At 31.8% G+C, this 15,700-nt stretch overlaps 1 protein-coding gene across 1 annotated transcript in view; it reads left to right on the forward strand.

Moving 5' to 3' along the window:
• Positions 1-15,700, forward strand: part of LOC145284085 (uncharacterized) — a 473,693-nt gene that overhangs the window by 376,030 nt on the left and 81,963 nt on the right. Inside the window, exons 103-107 of the mRNA XM_080133151.1 lie at positions 680-863; positions 4,078-4,268; positions 6,246-6,446; positions 8,702-8,816; positions 12,123-12,337. Of these exons, the coding sequence (XP_079989277.1) occupies positions 680-863; positions 4,078-4,268; positions 6,246-6,446; positions 8,702-8,816; positions 12,123-12,337 (906 nt within the window). The remainder of the gene's footprint in view (positions 1-679; positions 864-4,077; positions 4,269-6,245; positions 6,447-8,701; positions 8,817-12,122; positions 12,338-15,700) is intronic.

Below are 15,700 nucleotides of genomic sequence, written 5' to 3' on the forward strand. Positions count from 1 at the left end.
TTAAATCATTACTATCTATTGGATCTAATATAATAATAAATACGAAATCTGCATTGATCAAAATATCATATTTATGTATTTTACGACTGGGCAATGCCGGGCCGCCTGCCAGTTATAATAAAAAAAACGAACGGAACCAAACAAAACTTTACCTAGATAAAACGATTAATTCAATTTCTGCAAATAATGATGCTAAACGTCATGGAAGATTCTTGATGGTTTTTCAAGAATCCATTATTTCTTCCATAACTCCTGGTTAAGATAATAGTCTGATTAGCAATTGAATTGGTGGTAGCCTTCGTCCATAATAAAATAATAAATAAAAAATATCAACATATAAAAAATCAGAATTTAACTACTCTAATGATTTTCCTTTCTACCTCCATATACAAATTAAACAGAACTTCCATTAACAAAGTTTCGTCTCAAGAACTTGCCATTTGTAGAATACGATATCATGAGGTTGCTTCCTAGCCAACTACAACATGATCGTCTTCAGGACTAATGTTATTAAATTCTTGTCAAATTATCTACTTAAATAATCAATTTCATCTATCTTTTCAAATTCTATCAAGGTGTTTATTGACAGCTCACAATCTCATTTTATCCTTTAATGGCCTTTGAGCCTTGATAAGCGATGACTCATTAGTAATATGTTGCTGTTTTGTGTCTTTAACAGCTGACTGAAGATTTGTCTTGGGCAACCGAGGCTCTCGAAAACTTACTTCAAAGCTGCATCATCGAGGCAGACAGCAACACTGACCTTTGGATAAATTCCACATCTAACAACACAGAACCACCTGCTGAAATCCTCGGATCCATTTGTCCAAATGAATGTAATAATACCGGCAAATGTAATAATGGTAAGTGTCTTTGTTATTATTAACACTAGCAGGAAATACTTTAGGCTCAGTATTTAATTGGTACATATTAGGGACCCTATGTCACTAGCGATTAAGTCAGCTAGTATAAAGTTTGACATAGACACACTGGGTGCAAATCATGATGACCCAAATCTGCGAAATAGAATCATTCCCAGGGGTGAATCAAAAATAGGTGGCGTAAGTTGAGGCAAGGGTCATTATGTTGCATTGTGGGTTACACAGTGACGAGACGAAACCCACTACTTGGGGAGTCTCCATTTAAAATAGAAGAGATAGAGAGAGCAATTCATGAGAGTGGAAGTGAGAAATAGATATGAAGATAGATGTTAATTAAAGGGAGATGCATTATCGAATGAGAAGGATAAAGTCAACCTATGGTAGGAGGCTTTCACACAAAGTTCTTTATACAAGGCATGATGATCCACATAAACTTGAAGGCAAAACACATTACCTTGTGGTTAAAAGACGAACGAAGACAAAAGGCTTACATAGCAAACACAAGACGTTTATTTATCGATGCCCGCTAAGTTACTACATTGTCATCTTTTCCTGACCCTTTTTTTTTTTCCTAAAAAGTTTCGGCTAACTCTGTCAGTCTTCCCAGTCTGCTCTACAAGACTAGCTGCTTCTCTCTTCCTGGCTCACTCGGACTTTCTTTTCTAGTGTAACTTAAGTGTATACATTAATTCTATACTTCTTTGTGACGTCAGCACGTGGGCCAAACATGTGAATCCTATGTATATGCTTCCAACATATGCCTGGCAACACGTCCCAGATTTTCTCTGTGGATTATTATTCTATTATTCCTGCTTCGACCCAAATAAAACCAGCACAACTTATTTTTTTTGTTGTATAACTTATTTTTCTGACTTGCATTCTTCACTACAATGAATAATTCACTAATTAACCAAGAGAAATTTAGTTTCTCTCTCTTTCTTGTGTAAGTCAATTCTCTCCAGAAATGTAAACTTCGGAAACTCTCAGTGAACGTCTCTGTATTTCTTTCTGAAAAATTAGTTGTTCTGGCTAAACTAATGAGACGATCGTCGGTTACCCATGGAATGTACTAAAGAGAAATGGCAGTGTATGACAAGATTGATAAAAAACGTTTTATTAATGCAAACTTTACAAGTATTTTTGTGCAATTCTGCTCCCAGCACTAAACATCATATTAATATTTTATTCATGATTCTTTTATTCCTTCTTTTATTTGTTTCCAAATATCTATTTATGTAAATTTAAGTACGTTTATACGTTTATATGTTTGTATGCACAGGATTCACTCCTAAACTAATTAACCGATCATTATAAATTTTGGAACACAGCTGATATTTATACTTTAATTTAGTTTTGTAAAAATCATATGAAAGCCCTTTGTAAAAATTTGTTACCTCAGATTGTTGTGAAATCTTAACAATTTAGACATTAATTAATAAATATTCATCAAATTTGAATTTCTTGAGAGTATTTTAAAAGGATTTAAAAGAGCATAGTATATACACAACATCACATTTGAAAGTTGAAATATTTCAAAATTGTATCCATAAATTTGATCTCCCTCTCTCTCAATATATATATATATATATACACACACGCACATATATATATATATATATATATATATATATATATATATATATATATATATATATATATGTGTGTGTGTGTGTGTGTGTTATGAGAAAAATAGAAAAAACCGAATGAAATTTTTTTTTTATTTTTCTATTTTTCTCATAACATAACGTCAACCACCGCTGGTATTTTTTCATTTCTTATACATACATATATATATATATATATATATATAAGAATACAAATTCAAGACTGTAAAATATATTTTACATGAATTACAAGCTCTATTTCCTATCTTTGTTGCATTGAGCTTTTTTATTTGGTTGAGATTACTATGTAAATATTAATATTTAAGAACCTTTTGGCATCTAAACTTAATCTTTAATGGTTGTTTATATATATATATATATATATATATATATATATATATATATATATATATGAGCAAACAGTTAATAAAATATGTTAAAAAACACTTTGAAATGAGTTAAAAACATATTTAATCTGAAAAGGAAACACTAGATAAATGGATCCATTTATCTAGTGTTTCCTTTTCAGATTAAATATGTTTTTAACTCATTTCAAAGTGTCTTTTAACATATTTTATTAACTGGTTGCTCATATTATAAGCTCTATTTCCTATTTGGTTTTATCGAGCTTTTATATCTGGCTGAGATAATTTTATAAATATTAATTCTTTAATATTTATAAAATAAAATATGTTAAAAAACATACTGAAAAAGAGTTAAAAACATATTTAATTTTAAAAAGGAAGCACAAGATAAGTGGATAGTCCTTAATCCGCGGAGTTTCGAAGAAATACTCTCCTTCTCATCAGAGGGCAGGAATTAGCAAAATGCGGGATCAGATTTTGCATGTAAAAGTATTTAATGAAACCACAAGTAAGTCACAGATCTTACTTGGTTAAAAAAAAGGGTGAGGTAAGGGGAATAGGGGGTAAAAGAAAAATGATAAAAATATTTCACATGAATGGATAGTCCGGTAAAGGGTAAAAAATCCAAGAATGGTAAAATCCAAAACGGTCGAATTAAAAACTTCCAATCCAACAGGTAAGTTCCAAATGAGATTACTTTACTTGTAAATATTAACTCTTCAATATATATAATATATTTTAAGTTTACCATTTTGATTACCATGGTAAACTTATTGTAATTTATATATATATATATATAAATATATATATATATATATATATAAATATATATATATATATATATAAATATATATATATATATATAAATATATATATATATATATAAATATATATATATATATATAAATATATAAATATATATATATAAATATATATATATAAATATATATACATATATATATATATATATATATATATATATATATAAATATATATACATATATATATATATATAAATATATATACATATATATATATATATATATATATATATATATATATATAATATATATACATATATATATATATATATAAATATATATACATATATATATATATATATAAATATATATATATATATATATATATATATATATATATATATATATATATATATATTGTTCTTTATTATAGAGTGGCGAATACAAATTGTTATTTTCATTGTAGGAGTTTGTGTTTGTGATTCTGAATCTCGTGGACCTGATTGTTTCGTCCCTCGTTCCAAAGTGTCAGAAATCTTTAATCTACAACCATCGATTTGTAACACCAAAATTGAAGATTGTTCCAGTGTGATCGTCTTTGGAGAAGACTTCTATGAAGATGATGGCAAACTCACCTGTCACTACATTTATTCCGCGGTAAGGATTACAGTAACAAACATCTTTTTTATCTAGAGTTATCCGTCTATAATGAAATTAGATCAGTGGTATTTAAGTATCCATAACTATTATAATTAAAGTTTTCATTGTGGTTGACGGTCACTCTAACACTATTATAATTATTATAATTAAAGTTTTCATTGTGGTTGACGGTCACTCTAACACTATTATAATTATTATAATTAAAGTTTTCATTGTGGTTGACGGTCACTCTAACACCATATGCAAAACAGATAGAATATCGATTCGATTCACAGTTGAAAAGTTGAAGGCGATATTGTGTTTTCGTTTCTGAATTTTTTTAGATAAGGATTGATAATTCGTATTATTTGGATTATTCGGACTACTGTTCTCATCTTGAGGGTCATTTTCATCACGTTTCTGCCAATGTAACATCCGACCATCTTCTGTTCTATCTTGTTGAATACAGCATCTTTCTGTCGAACTCAGAAATGTGCACAGAATTTCGAACAGAAGCCTTTATTTAATATTTAATCCACAGTGTAGCATGCGCTCTCTCCACCAACCATGATGACCAGGTAGAAGTCTTACGTAATTCGCAATTGTATTCTTAATATCGTCCACACTCAAGATTAGACCTTTAACATTCAGAAAAGTGTCATTCACAGCTGAATATAACCAAGTACTTTATCCGTTACGCCACATGTTCATAGATTAAATAAATTCCATGCAGATTGCTATGACAGATCTCTGAGTTCGACAAAAAGTCTCAAATAGCCATTTCACTGTATCCTAGATATCATTTCACTGTATCCTAGATATCATTTCACTGTATCCTAGATATCATTTCACTGTATCATAGATATCATTTCACTGTATCATAGATATCATTTCACTGTATCCTAGATATCATTTCACTGTATCCTAGATATCATTTCACTGTATCCTAGATATCATTTCACTGTATCCTAGATATCATTTCACTGTATCCTAGATATCATTTCACTGTATCCTAGATATCATTTCACTGTATCCTAGATATCATTTCACTGTATCATAGATATCATTTTACTGTATCATAGAGTAGCACCCATCCCAAACCAGAATTCGAACCTACATATGTATGATTTTTGCTAATTAAAGGGGGGAGCAACTCCTGCTACTATTTTTTTTTTTTTTTTGCGATTTTCTTTACTTTATTTTGTAGGTCATGTTATTTTTTGTGACTGTCCATATATTCTAATCATACCTAAGTGTTGTGGTGTTAGTATTTGAATAATTGACAAGGAAAAACACAGTAACAGTTAAATAAATATGTATTAACGAAAATACATGAAAAAAGTAACTTGAGTAATATTTTTGTTCAACTGCTGGACTAGTTGGTGCCGACCATACTCTCCGCATGTCCTTCTCTTATTTACTTGGTAAACCGATCCTCGTTACCTAGAAGTGACGTCATGGATGGAAGTGACGTCATGGAATAGTTCATTATTCCAGGCAGTAGGGCTGCGTTCCCAACACTAGGATAACAAAAGAAATACTTATTTATGAATTCATAACAGATATTTAAATCGCTTGACTGACTAACAAAAAGGCATATTTATTTAATTATTTGGAGGAATTGTCTGACAAGGCATCGGGCAATGTATACAAGTAACAGACCAAATATCAAGGTTTCATGAAGAGAAACTGGAATCTTAGGGAGATATCAATCATCGCAGTGATTATAAGTGCCACAGGACTTATGAGTAAGACTTATTTAACTAGTATTCCTGGTGAACTAAGTGAAAGAGAGATCAAACAATTACACTTAAGAGAACAACGAGGATCCTGAAAAGAGCTCTCGGCTTGAGTTAACAAGCGGTGAATGTTGGAAACTGGTTTGGCTTCCCCATACCCAGCTTATAACCCAAAAATAAGGCAGTTAAAAACAGAGTGTAAATCCAAAATTTTGGGCCGAGTTTAAAAGCTGATACTCATGCATTTGTTTTTCAGTATGACGTTTCTAAAAAGAAAGAAATCTACACTGAGCCAGCTGTTTTTATAACGAGGGAAGCCGTTTCCTGCAACATTAAGAGCAGTGGCCTGTATGAAATCGCCATAAGCAACAACGCTGTCAACCATTCAGATTACTTGAATTATGTCAGCTACAATCCGCAATGTTACCAATGTACTGTAAAACAATGCTCCAAACGGGTAAGACATTTCTACAGAATTCCATTTGGATTTATTTCCCCTTACTTTTCATTTTTTTTATTCCTTTTCTTTTCTCTTTCTTTTTTTCTTTTTTTTTTGTGTTCCTTTCGTTTTTTCTTTTTCTTTTTCTCATGTCTTTTGATTTCTTCTTTTTTTTTTTCGTTCAAATTTTTCCCTTTATTTTCTTTTTATTCTACTACTTTTCTTCTTTTTTCATTTTTTTCTTTTCTTTTTTCTTTCTTTTTTTCCTTTGTTTCTTGTTTTGTTAAAGGGTTTAAATGAGTTCATGCCCATCTCTGAAAAGCTTTGAATCTCGGTTCACCTATTCATCTCTCTGTCATGCTTCAGTTCGATATAGTATCCCTAAACGTGCAGATTGAATCGATATATCTCAAGAAAATCTGTCCTTGTTTTATTGTTTTTATTATTGATGTTTCTTAAAATATATTTTTTATTTCTGTTCATATAGACTTTTTTTTACCTTTTCTTATTATATGAATTTTTATGTATTTTTCTTATATATATATATATATATATATATATATATATATATATATATATATATATATATATATTCTTAGTGTATATAGAATATATATCTGTCTACCTATATAATTATAAAACTCAAATGACCTTGTAATGGGTGTTGTAACCAAACATCTGGTTTACGACTTCCGGTTGCGCATGCGTACATAAACAAATAATGAACGTGACAATAAAACCTACTGTTTTACTGTGTACGTTTTCAGCGTCCCAATTGTTGTTGTTTTTTTGCGTTTAAATTATCCAAATAAACAATTGTTAATACTTTCTGCTTTTTTTTACATCGTTCATTTCCGTATTACGTTTAAGTTATTTTAACGCAATTTTCTTACAAATAAATCTACTTTAAACCGTTGACAACTGTAAGAGTATTTTACAACGACGATTTACCCACCCCTTCTTTTTTTAATTCATTCTCCATTTTTAATACACCTTTCTTAAAAAATCATTCATACATTTTCTTCTACACTACCAACATAAATAAATAACCCCGAAAATATGTTTTTTTTTTAAATTTGCGTTACAAATAAATAATCAGTGCGACAATAAAACGTATTGTTTTACTGTGTACGTTTTCAGTGTCCCAATTGTTTTGGGGTTTTTTTTTTTTTCGCGTTTAAATTAAAAGATATATCAAAATTTGAATTTAACTTTAAGTATTATGGTATCTGTTCAGTGCAAATTTACCTATAAGTATGGCAAACCACTTATAATTCAATGGCTGTAAGTTTTGTTTTTTGTTTTTCAAAAATAAACAATAATAAACAGAACGACTCATAGAAATCTATCTATATTCTTTTTTTTACTTTAATATACTTTCATAGAAATGTTTATGTTATGTCACAAAAACTATTTTCTTTATGTCACAATTGTCATGCTCATATATTAATTCCATAGCTAATATAACATACTGACCCAACGGTTCACGGATAGTCTAATATATATATATATATATATATATATATATATATATATATATATATATATATATATTTCTTAGTATCTGACTTTCTCAGCTACCTTTTAATTCTCTCCTTTTCTTCAATTTTTTGGTCAATTGCTTTTTCACCTTATGATGATTTTACAGAGAATCGAAACCGTTAATGGTACATATAAAACCTATCTTCATTTATTTATATTGACACAAATAATTATATGAAAAATCGAATATATATATATATTTATATATATATACATATAATCTAATGATATTTTGTGTTCAAATAAAAACTAATGTAGTTTTCATATGTAGCATAACATTTTAGATTCTTTGTTGAATCATCACCAGGCGAACAGCAAATGAACTATATATAATCGCCTGCTACCCTCTTTTAGAATGAACAACTTTTTTTCCTTTCTTGGTTATCCCAAGAAAGAAACAAATTGAGAGGCTAGCATATATATATATATATATATATATATATATATATATATATATATATATATATATATCCACAGTCAACGTCGCAGATCACAAGAGCTATGACAACCAACAAACCGGCTCTTGTGTTATTGACTGTGGAAATGATTATAAAATCTCTCACATTTTGACCAAAATATATATGTTTGTTTTTCTTCTGTTGTTTTCTTCATTGTAGAGATTTATTTTTCTTTTGCATAGAAGTTATTTTCAGAAGTTCTTTTCCATTTGGTGTACTTTTTTGTGTTTGTTTACTGAATCTATTATCAAATAATTGTTTCTATTTCAACAGACTGATATCTGTGAACTTAATGCAGATTGTTATGAAATTGGTTTTGTTCATCCTGAAAATGATACTCTGGTGTGCACGAAAGTTAAGAATGTCCCTACATGGACCGTTTTCAATGGTAAGACAAACACATTTTCTTAAGATGAACAACAATTTTCGGATAATTTCTTTGTACTCAACTACTCCACGTGACATCAAAGTTTCAACATCAAAATTTCAACATCAAAATTTCAAAAGTTTAACATCAAATGTTAAAAACTCGACATCATACGCTAAAAGCTTAATGTCAAATTTTTAAAAGCTTACTATCAAAAGTTAAATGGCTAAATTCTGAAAACTTAACAAGAAATGTTAGCGGGCTCGTCATCGAATGTTTTTTTTTTATTGTCATTTCGCTCCAAACAGGACACAGGGTCACTTAATCGTGAGGGGTTACTATTTGTGACTAGATTTGCAAGGATACTATTTATGGAGTTAGGCAGGGAGATGTCTGTTCACATTAGACTTGAAATTTTACATGTCCGTACAGTCAGGAGCAGGGAGGGATTCCAAAGTGCAGCAGTCTGAGGGAAAAAGTTATTCGAGTAGAAAGCTTTATGGTATTTATGGATTTCTACTGTGTAAGGATGGAATTTTGTTGCTTGTCAGGTTTGTCGAGGGTATTGTCGTCGAAGGGGTACTAATGCTCAGGTTCGTCAGAGCAATATCCATTGAAATACTTGTAAAACAGGCACAAGGATGCCACATTTCAGCGATAGGACAGATGTTGGAGTTTAGTGGATAGTTCAAAACCTATTAGGTTGGCGACTCTTTTTTTAACTGTCTAGGAGCGAGAGACTAGTGGCAGATGCACTAGTTCAGATGTGGCAACAATACTCCATGCATGGGTGAACCGTGGCCTTGTAGAGATGCAAGATACTCTCAGATGTGAATAGTCTTTTAACACGGTAGAGAGAGCTCACCTTCCTTTTAGCAGCCCTGGTAATTGCTTAATATGAAATTTTTAAAGCTTAGCTTCGAATGTTTAAAAGCTCTACATCAAATGCTAAACAGCTCAACATCAAATGTATAAATATATATAAATAAACAGCTCAAAATAAAAAGCTAAAACAACTCAAAATAAAAAGCTAAAACAACTCAAAATAAAAAGCTAAAACAGCTTAAAATGAAAAGCTAAAACAACTCAAAATAAAAAGCTAAAACAACTCAAAATGAAAAGCTAAAACAGCTTAAAATGAAAAGCTAAAACAACTCAAAATAAAAAGCTAAAACAACTCAAAATAAAAAGCTAAAACAGCTCAAAATAAAAAGCTAAAACAGCTCAAAATAAAAAGCTAAAACAGCTCAAAATAAAAAGCTAAAACAGCTCAAAATAAAAAGCTAAAACAGCTCAAAATAAAAAGCTAAAACAGCTCAAAATAAAAAGCTAAAACAGCTCAAAATAAAAAGGCTAAAACAGCTCAAAATAAAAAGCTAAAACAACTCAAAATAAAAAGCTAAAACAACTCAAAATAAAAAGGCTAAAACAACTCAAAATGAAAAGCTAAAACAACTCAAAATAAAAAGGCTAAAACAACTCAAAATGAAAAGCTAAAACAACTCAAAATGAAAAACTAAAACAACTCAAAATAAAAAGCTAAAACAACTCAAAATAAAAAGCTAAAACAACTCAAAATAAAAAGCTAAAACAACTCAAAATAAAAAGCTAAAACAACTCAAAATAAAAAGCTAAAAAAGCTCAACATAGAAGTAAAAATACATCAAATCAAATTTAACCTCAGTAAAATATTAGAAATTCAACATCAACTTAAAAAACAAGATCGATTTTTTAAAAAGCTAAATTTCAAATTAAAAAATTATGCAATTAATAAAACGAAAATAGTCAAAATTAAATTGATATTTTGACATTGTCCTTCGAATTTTAATAATTTAAAATCTCTTCTATCGATTCCGATTGGACAAATGAATACTATAACCTTGATTATATGCTTCAGAGATTCAAGTATATGTCCTAGTACTAAGATATAATGTGAAGAAGAGAGTTTTAATATGTTTGGATTAGCTCGAGTTTAGGGGACGAAGTAAAAATTATAGACAAAGAAGAACGGTGTAGAATAAGACAACTCAAAGAATCAATGGTATGCTGGATGACGACCACATATTAAGCAGGCCTAATATTGAATTTAATACAAAATGGAAACCATTAATTATAAATAATAGGTAGTTACAATTTAAAAATGCGTATATTCATCTAAAAACAAAAATAGGTTTAAAACTCCCAAAATTCATACTAGAATTGTCTGCAAAGATAAAATACTTGTAAAAATTCAATTGTGACACATTTTTAGAAATTAAAGGTTCAATTGTAAGTGACACATTTTTAGAAATTAAAGGTTCAATTGTAAGTGACACACTTTTAGAAATTAAAGGTTCAATTGTAAGTGACACACTTTTAGAAATTAAAGGTTCAATTGTAAGTGACACATTTTTAGAAATTAAAGGTTCAATTGTAAGTGACACATGTTTAGAAATTAAAGGTTCAATTGTAAGTGACACATGTTTAGAAATTAAAGGTTCAATTGTAAGTGACACATTTTTAGAAATTAAAGGTTCAATTGTAAGTGACACATTTTTAGAAATTAAAGGTTCAATTGTAAGTGACACACTTTTAGAAATTAAAGGTTCAATTGTAAGTGACACATTTTTTAGAAATTAAAGGTTCAATTGTAAGTGACACACTTTTAGAAATTAAAGGTTCAATTGTAAGTGACACATTTTTAGAAATTAAAGGTTCAATTGTAAGTGACACATTTTTAGAAATTAAAGGTTCAATTGTAAGTGACACATGTTTAGAAATTAAAGGTTCAATTGTAAGTGACACATTTTTAGAAATTAAAGGTTCAATTGTAAGTGACACATTTTTAGAAATTAAAGGTTCAATTGTAAGTGACACATTTTTAGAAATTAAATGTTCAATAAAATAGCAAATTACTTTGGAATTCTACCCAGTCATGGCTGACGAAATCAGAGCATGCTATCTTCGTTAATTAAATAAAGGATTCCTTTAAAAATTCCGTGACGATTCTCGATTTCAACAGAAAGATTCCCAAGTTCGTTATATGCATCTACACCTGAAAAAAGTCGAAGGTTCCATCACACAAAACTGAAAATAACACTTAAGGTGAGAACAGAAGTTCAAATAATCAAAATAATTCTACCAAGAATTTAGCATCATAATTTTGCACAAATGATCGAACTCATCATAAAAAAGATTTGAAATATCGTATCTTATTTTAATGCAATAATAATTTTTATTTTAATGCAATAATAATTTTTATTTTAATGCAATAATAATTTTTATTTTAATGCAATAATAATTTTTATTTTAATGCAATAATAATTTTTTGTTTTTCTTTTTATATAGTTGGAGAAATTTCTCAAAGGCATTTCCGTTTTATCCGAATCGTTGGTCAAATATTAATTACATCGGGCGGAAATATTTCTACATCTGGAAAGGTTTCCTTGGTCACAATCAAAGGAGAAATCCGAGCTGTCCAACTCCAAAGCGCAGATCAATCCATAAGCATTGGATGGCTCAAGGACAGCTGTTTGAGTAATCCAGCCAAATGTCATCTTGGTGTAAGTAAACTTTTCTTACGTTTTGTTTGTTCTTTTACCTCACTACAGATTATCAGAGTAATCAAGATTTTTGACATATGTTTTTCATTAATGACTCACCACTCATGAAGGCTAAAAGCCACTCGAGTGTAAGAGTTAGTGATATTGTTAGTTGTGCAACGTTTCAAGGACAAACAACACAAATAGGCATTCTTTCTTTTTTAACAAAAGTTTTTATTACTGTTAGTCTCCCCTTTCGACAACACGTAAAGTCTCTCGCTGCCACACGTTCATCTAGCCGGTTGGTTTCTCCTTCCTCCAACCGCATGCTGGCCACAGCTGGCCCATTCTCGTCCTCGACTTTATACATCTATTTTCTTTGACGTGCACTTTGCTTTCCCCCAAGCACATGGTGCGTTTTTTTCTCCCCTTTTTTCCTTTCTCTTCTCGCGCACACTTCCTAATTTGCATATGCGATTTTTTCAACGACTGCTGCTGCTGCTAATCTCTGCATAGCCAGCCATCCTTTGCTGCTGCTGATCCTTTTCCCACACGCTCATATGCACTATTTTACAGTTGGAGTACCAAGTGAGGATTTTGAATGATGAATGTAATGGACAAAAGTTGATTAATTAAGACGAGTATTTGTTGACTTTAGACTTGAAAACGCCTATATTGTCGTCTTTAGGGAGGTTTGCATAGACTATCCTATGTCTATAACAGCTTATGTTTAAAAAGAAAATGAAAAAAAAAAAAAAACAATGAAAATATATCATGGAAAAAGTACAGGCATAAAAATGTATTCATTTGTTAAAAGTAAAATTTATTGTTTTATTTACCAAGTCAACCAATTTAGGATTCAAAGGAGGAATTTTAGTTTTAAGTTTTGTTATGGACAAATATGTTTGTTTGTTTTTTTTTTGTTTGTTTTTTTTTTTTTATTTTACTCTTTCTCTCCTCAAATAAAGGGTTCCTTTAAAAATTCTCCCCAATTCAAGTATTGCTACTTAGAACCTAAAGGCCTACTATTTAGAATTGAATCTAATAGAGGACTAGGGATTTGACCAACAAGATGTCTGTCCACATTACATTGAAATTTTTGCAGGTTAATATAGTCAGGGAAACAGCAAAGAGAGCGAATATTCCAAAGTCTAGCATCCCGAGAGAAAAAACTATTAGAGTAGAGGACCTTAATAGTGAAGGTGTGGGACTTTGCTGCTAGTCGGGTTGGTTGGGAATATGTACGAGGGGCGTGCAATAAGTAATGCCTCTGACACACTTCCCATAGCAGTAGAGCAACGAAATTTAGCACAGTTATTAGTCTTTCTCTACATAGGAACCACCCAGAGTTATGCATTTCTCCCATCGTTTGATGCAGCTCTGGAGACCGTTTTTGTAGAACACTCCAGGTTGGTCCTCCAATCACAGTGTGACTTCAGAAATCAAGGCTGCATCATCTGGTAAACGCTTTCCTTTCAAAAACAACTTCATGTCTCGGAAGAGGTTAAAGTCAGAGGGTTCAAGGTCAGGAGAGTAGGGAGGATGGGGGAAGGATTTCATAACCACATGCCCGTGCTTCTGATATGGCGACATGCGAGTTGTGGACCGGAGTATTGTCCTGCAGGTGGAGGGTGCCTTTGCCGATCTTGCCCCGCCTCTTGATTTTGATAGCTTCCCTTAATTTCCTCAAAAATGAAGCATAATAGGCTCCTGTAATTGTGGTACTTTTGCCAGGAAATTTGTCATCACTACTCCGTCCTGGTCCCAGAAGACTGTGAGCATGACCTTGCCATTGGAGGAGTGCACCCTTGCCTTCTTTGGAGGTGATGAGTCCTGCAAAAAGGTAGGTTCTCTTTACCATGCTAGAAAGCTACTGACCCCTGAAAGTATCTTGTACCTCTATAAGGTCACCATTCGCCCATGTATGGAGTATTGTTGTCATATTTGGGCTGGTGCATCTGTTACTAGTCTCTCACTCCTAGACAAGGTTCAAAAGGGAGTCGCCAACCTAATAGGTCCTGAACTATCATCCAAGCTTCAGCCTCTGTCCCATCGACGCAATGTAGCATCCCTCTGCCTGTTCTACAAGTACTTAAGCGGTGTATGTTCCGACGAGCTGCAAGCACTTGTACCCCTCTACATAAATACCCCCGACAAACCCGACAAGCAGTACAATCCCACCCCTTCACAGTAGAGATCCCTAGATGTAAGAGAGCCTTCTACTCCAGTAGTTTCTTCCCCAGAACTGCTAGACTTTGGAACTCCTTGCCAGGTTCTTGCTTCCGCAACTGTACTGACATGCAGAAGTTCAAGTGTAATGTGAACCGACATCTTGCTGCCCAACTCCCCACCAAGTACCTCTGTAGCCTGTGTCCCTAATAGTAGCCCCCTACATCAGTGGCAATGTGCCTTGTTTGGGGTGAAAATGTAATTTAAAAAAAAAATAAATAAATAAAAAAAAGTGCTTCCACTGCATTGACTGGGCTTTGGTCTCTGGATCATAGTGATGGACCCAGGTTTCATCCTGTGTAATCAGTCTTTTGAAAAACTTTGACTCATCTTCTTGGCACATCTCCAAATTCATCCTCGAGCACTCGACGCGTTCTCACTTCTGGAATGGTGTGAGCAACTTGGGAATCCATCTGGCAGACACCTTATACATATGCAAATGGTCATTATGCAAATGGTCATGACATCTTGGGCTATTTGGTGAATAGTAATGCGCCGATCTTCCAAAATGGCAGCCTCAACTTGACGGACAGATGCCTCATCAATGGCAGAAGGGGAGGGGGCGACCAGGTCTGGGAGCTGTTTCCACAGACTTCCGGCCATGTTTGAATTCGCGATGCCAGCGTTTTACACGGTCATATGATGGGGCATTATCACCATAAGTTTCTTTCATTTCATCAATTAGTTCAGAGCTGTAATTGTTGTAAATGTTGGGAGGCACGAGGGCAATGAATTCATCAGAACACATTCCATCAAAGTACTTGTAAAACAGGCACAAGGATGCAACATTGTAGCGATGTGTTTTTAAAGAGGTTTTATAGTTTTACATTGTTTAAAGGAAAACTGAATGTTCCTCCTGCAAATTTTCCACATTTATCGCAGGTTCTGTCAAAAATCTCACAATCGTAGATTTTTCTTGGAATAAACAAAAATAAACAATTCGTTAGAATGCCCAATTCTTTTGTGAAGAGCTATGCTTTAAACTAAGTGGTAATTATTTAGTTGCTAGAGAGCTCTATCGACGAATGGACAACAAATGTAGCCATACACAACCAGCCATTTGCAATAATATAGATCTTAAGTGTGACTACACTTGATAAGTGTTTCTTACTAAAATTCGAACCCAGCCGTTTTTTTTATCATCAATCTTCTTAG

Source organism: Euprymna scolopes, chromosome 8, assembly GCF_053919585.1.
Source record: "Euprymna scolopes isolate OS-2025 chromosome 8, ASM5391958v1, whole genome shotgun sequence".
NCBI classification, from domain to species: domain Eukaryota; kingdom Metazoa; phylum Mollusca; class Cephalopoda; order Sepiida; family Sepiolidae; genus Euprymna; species Euprymna scolopes.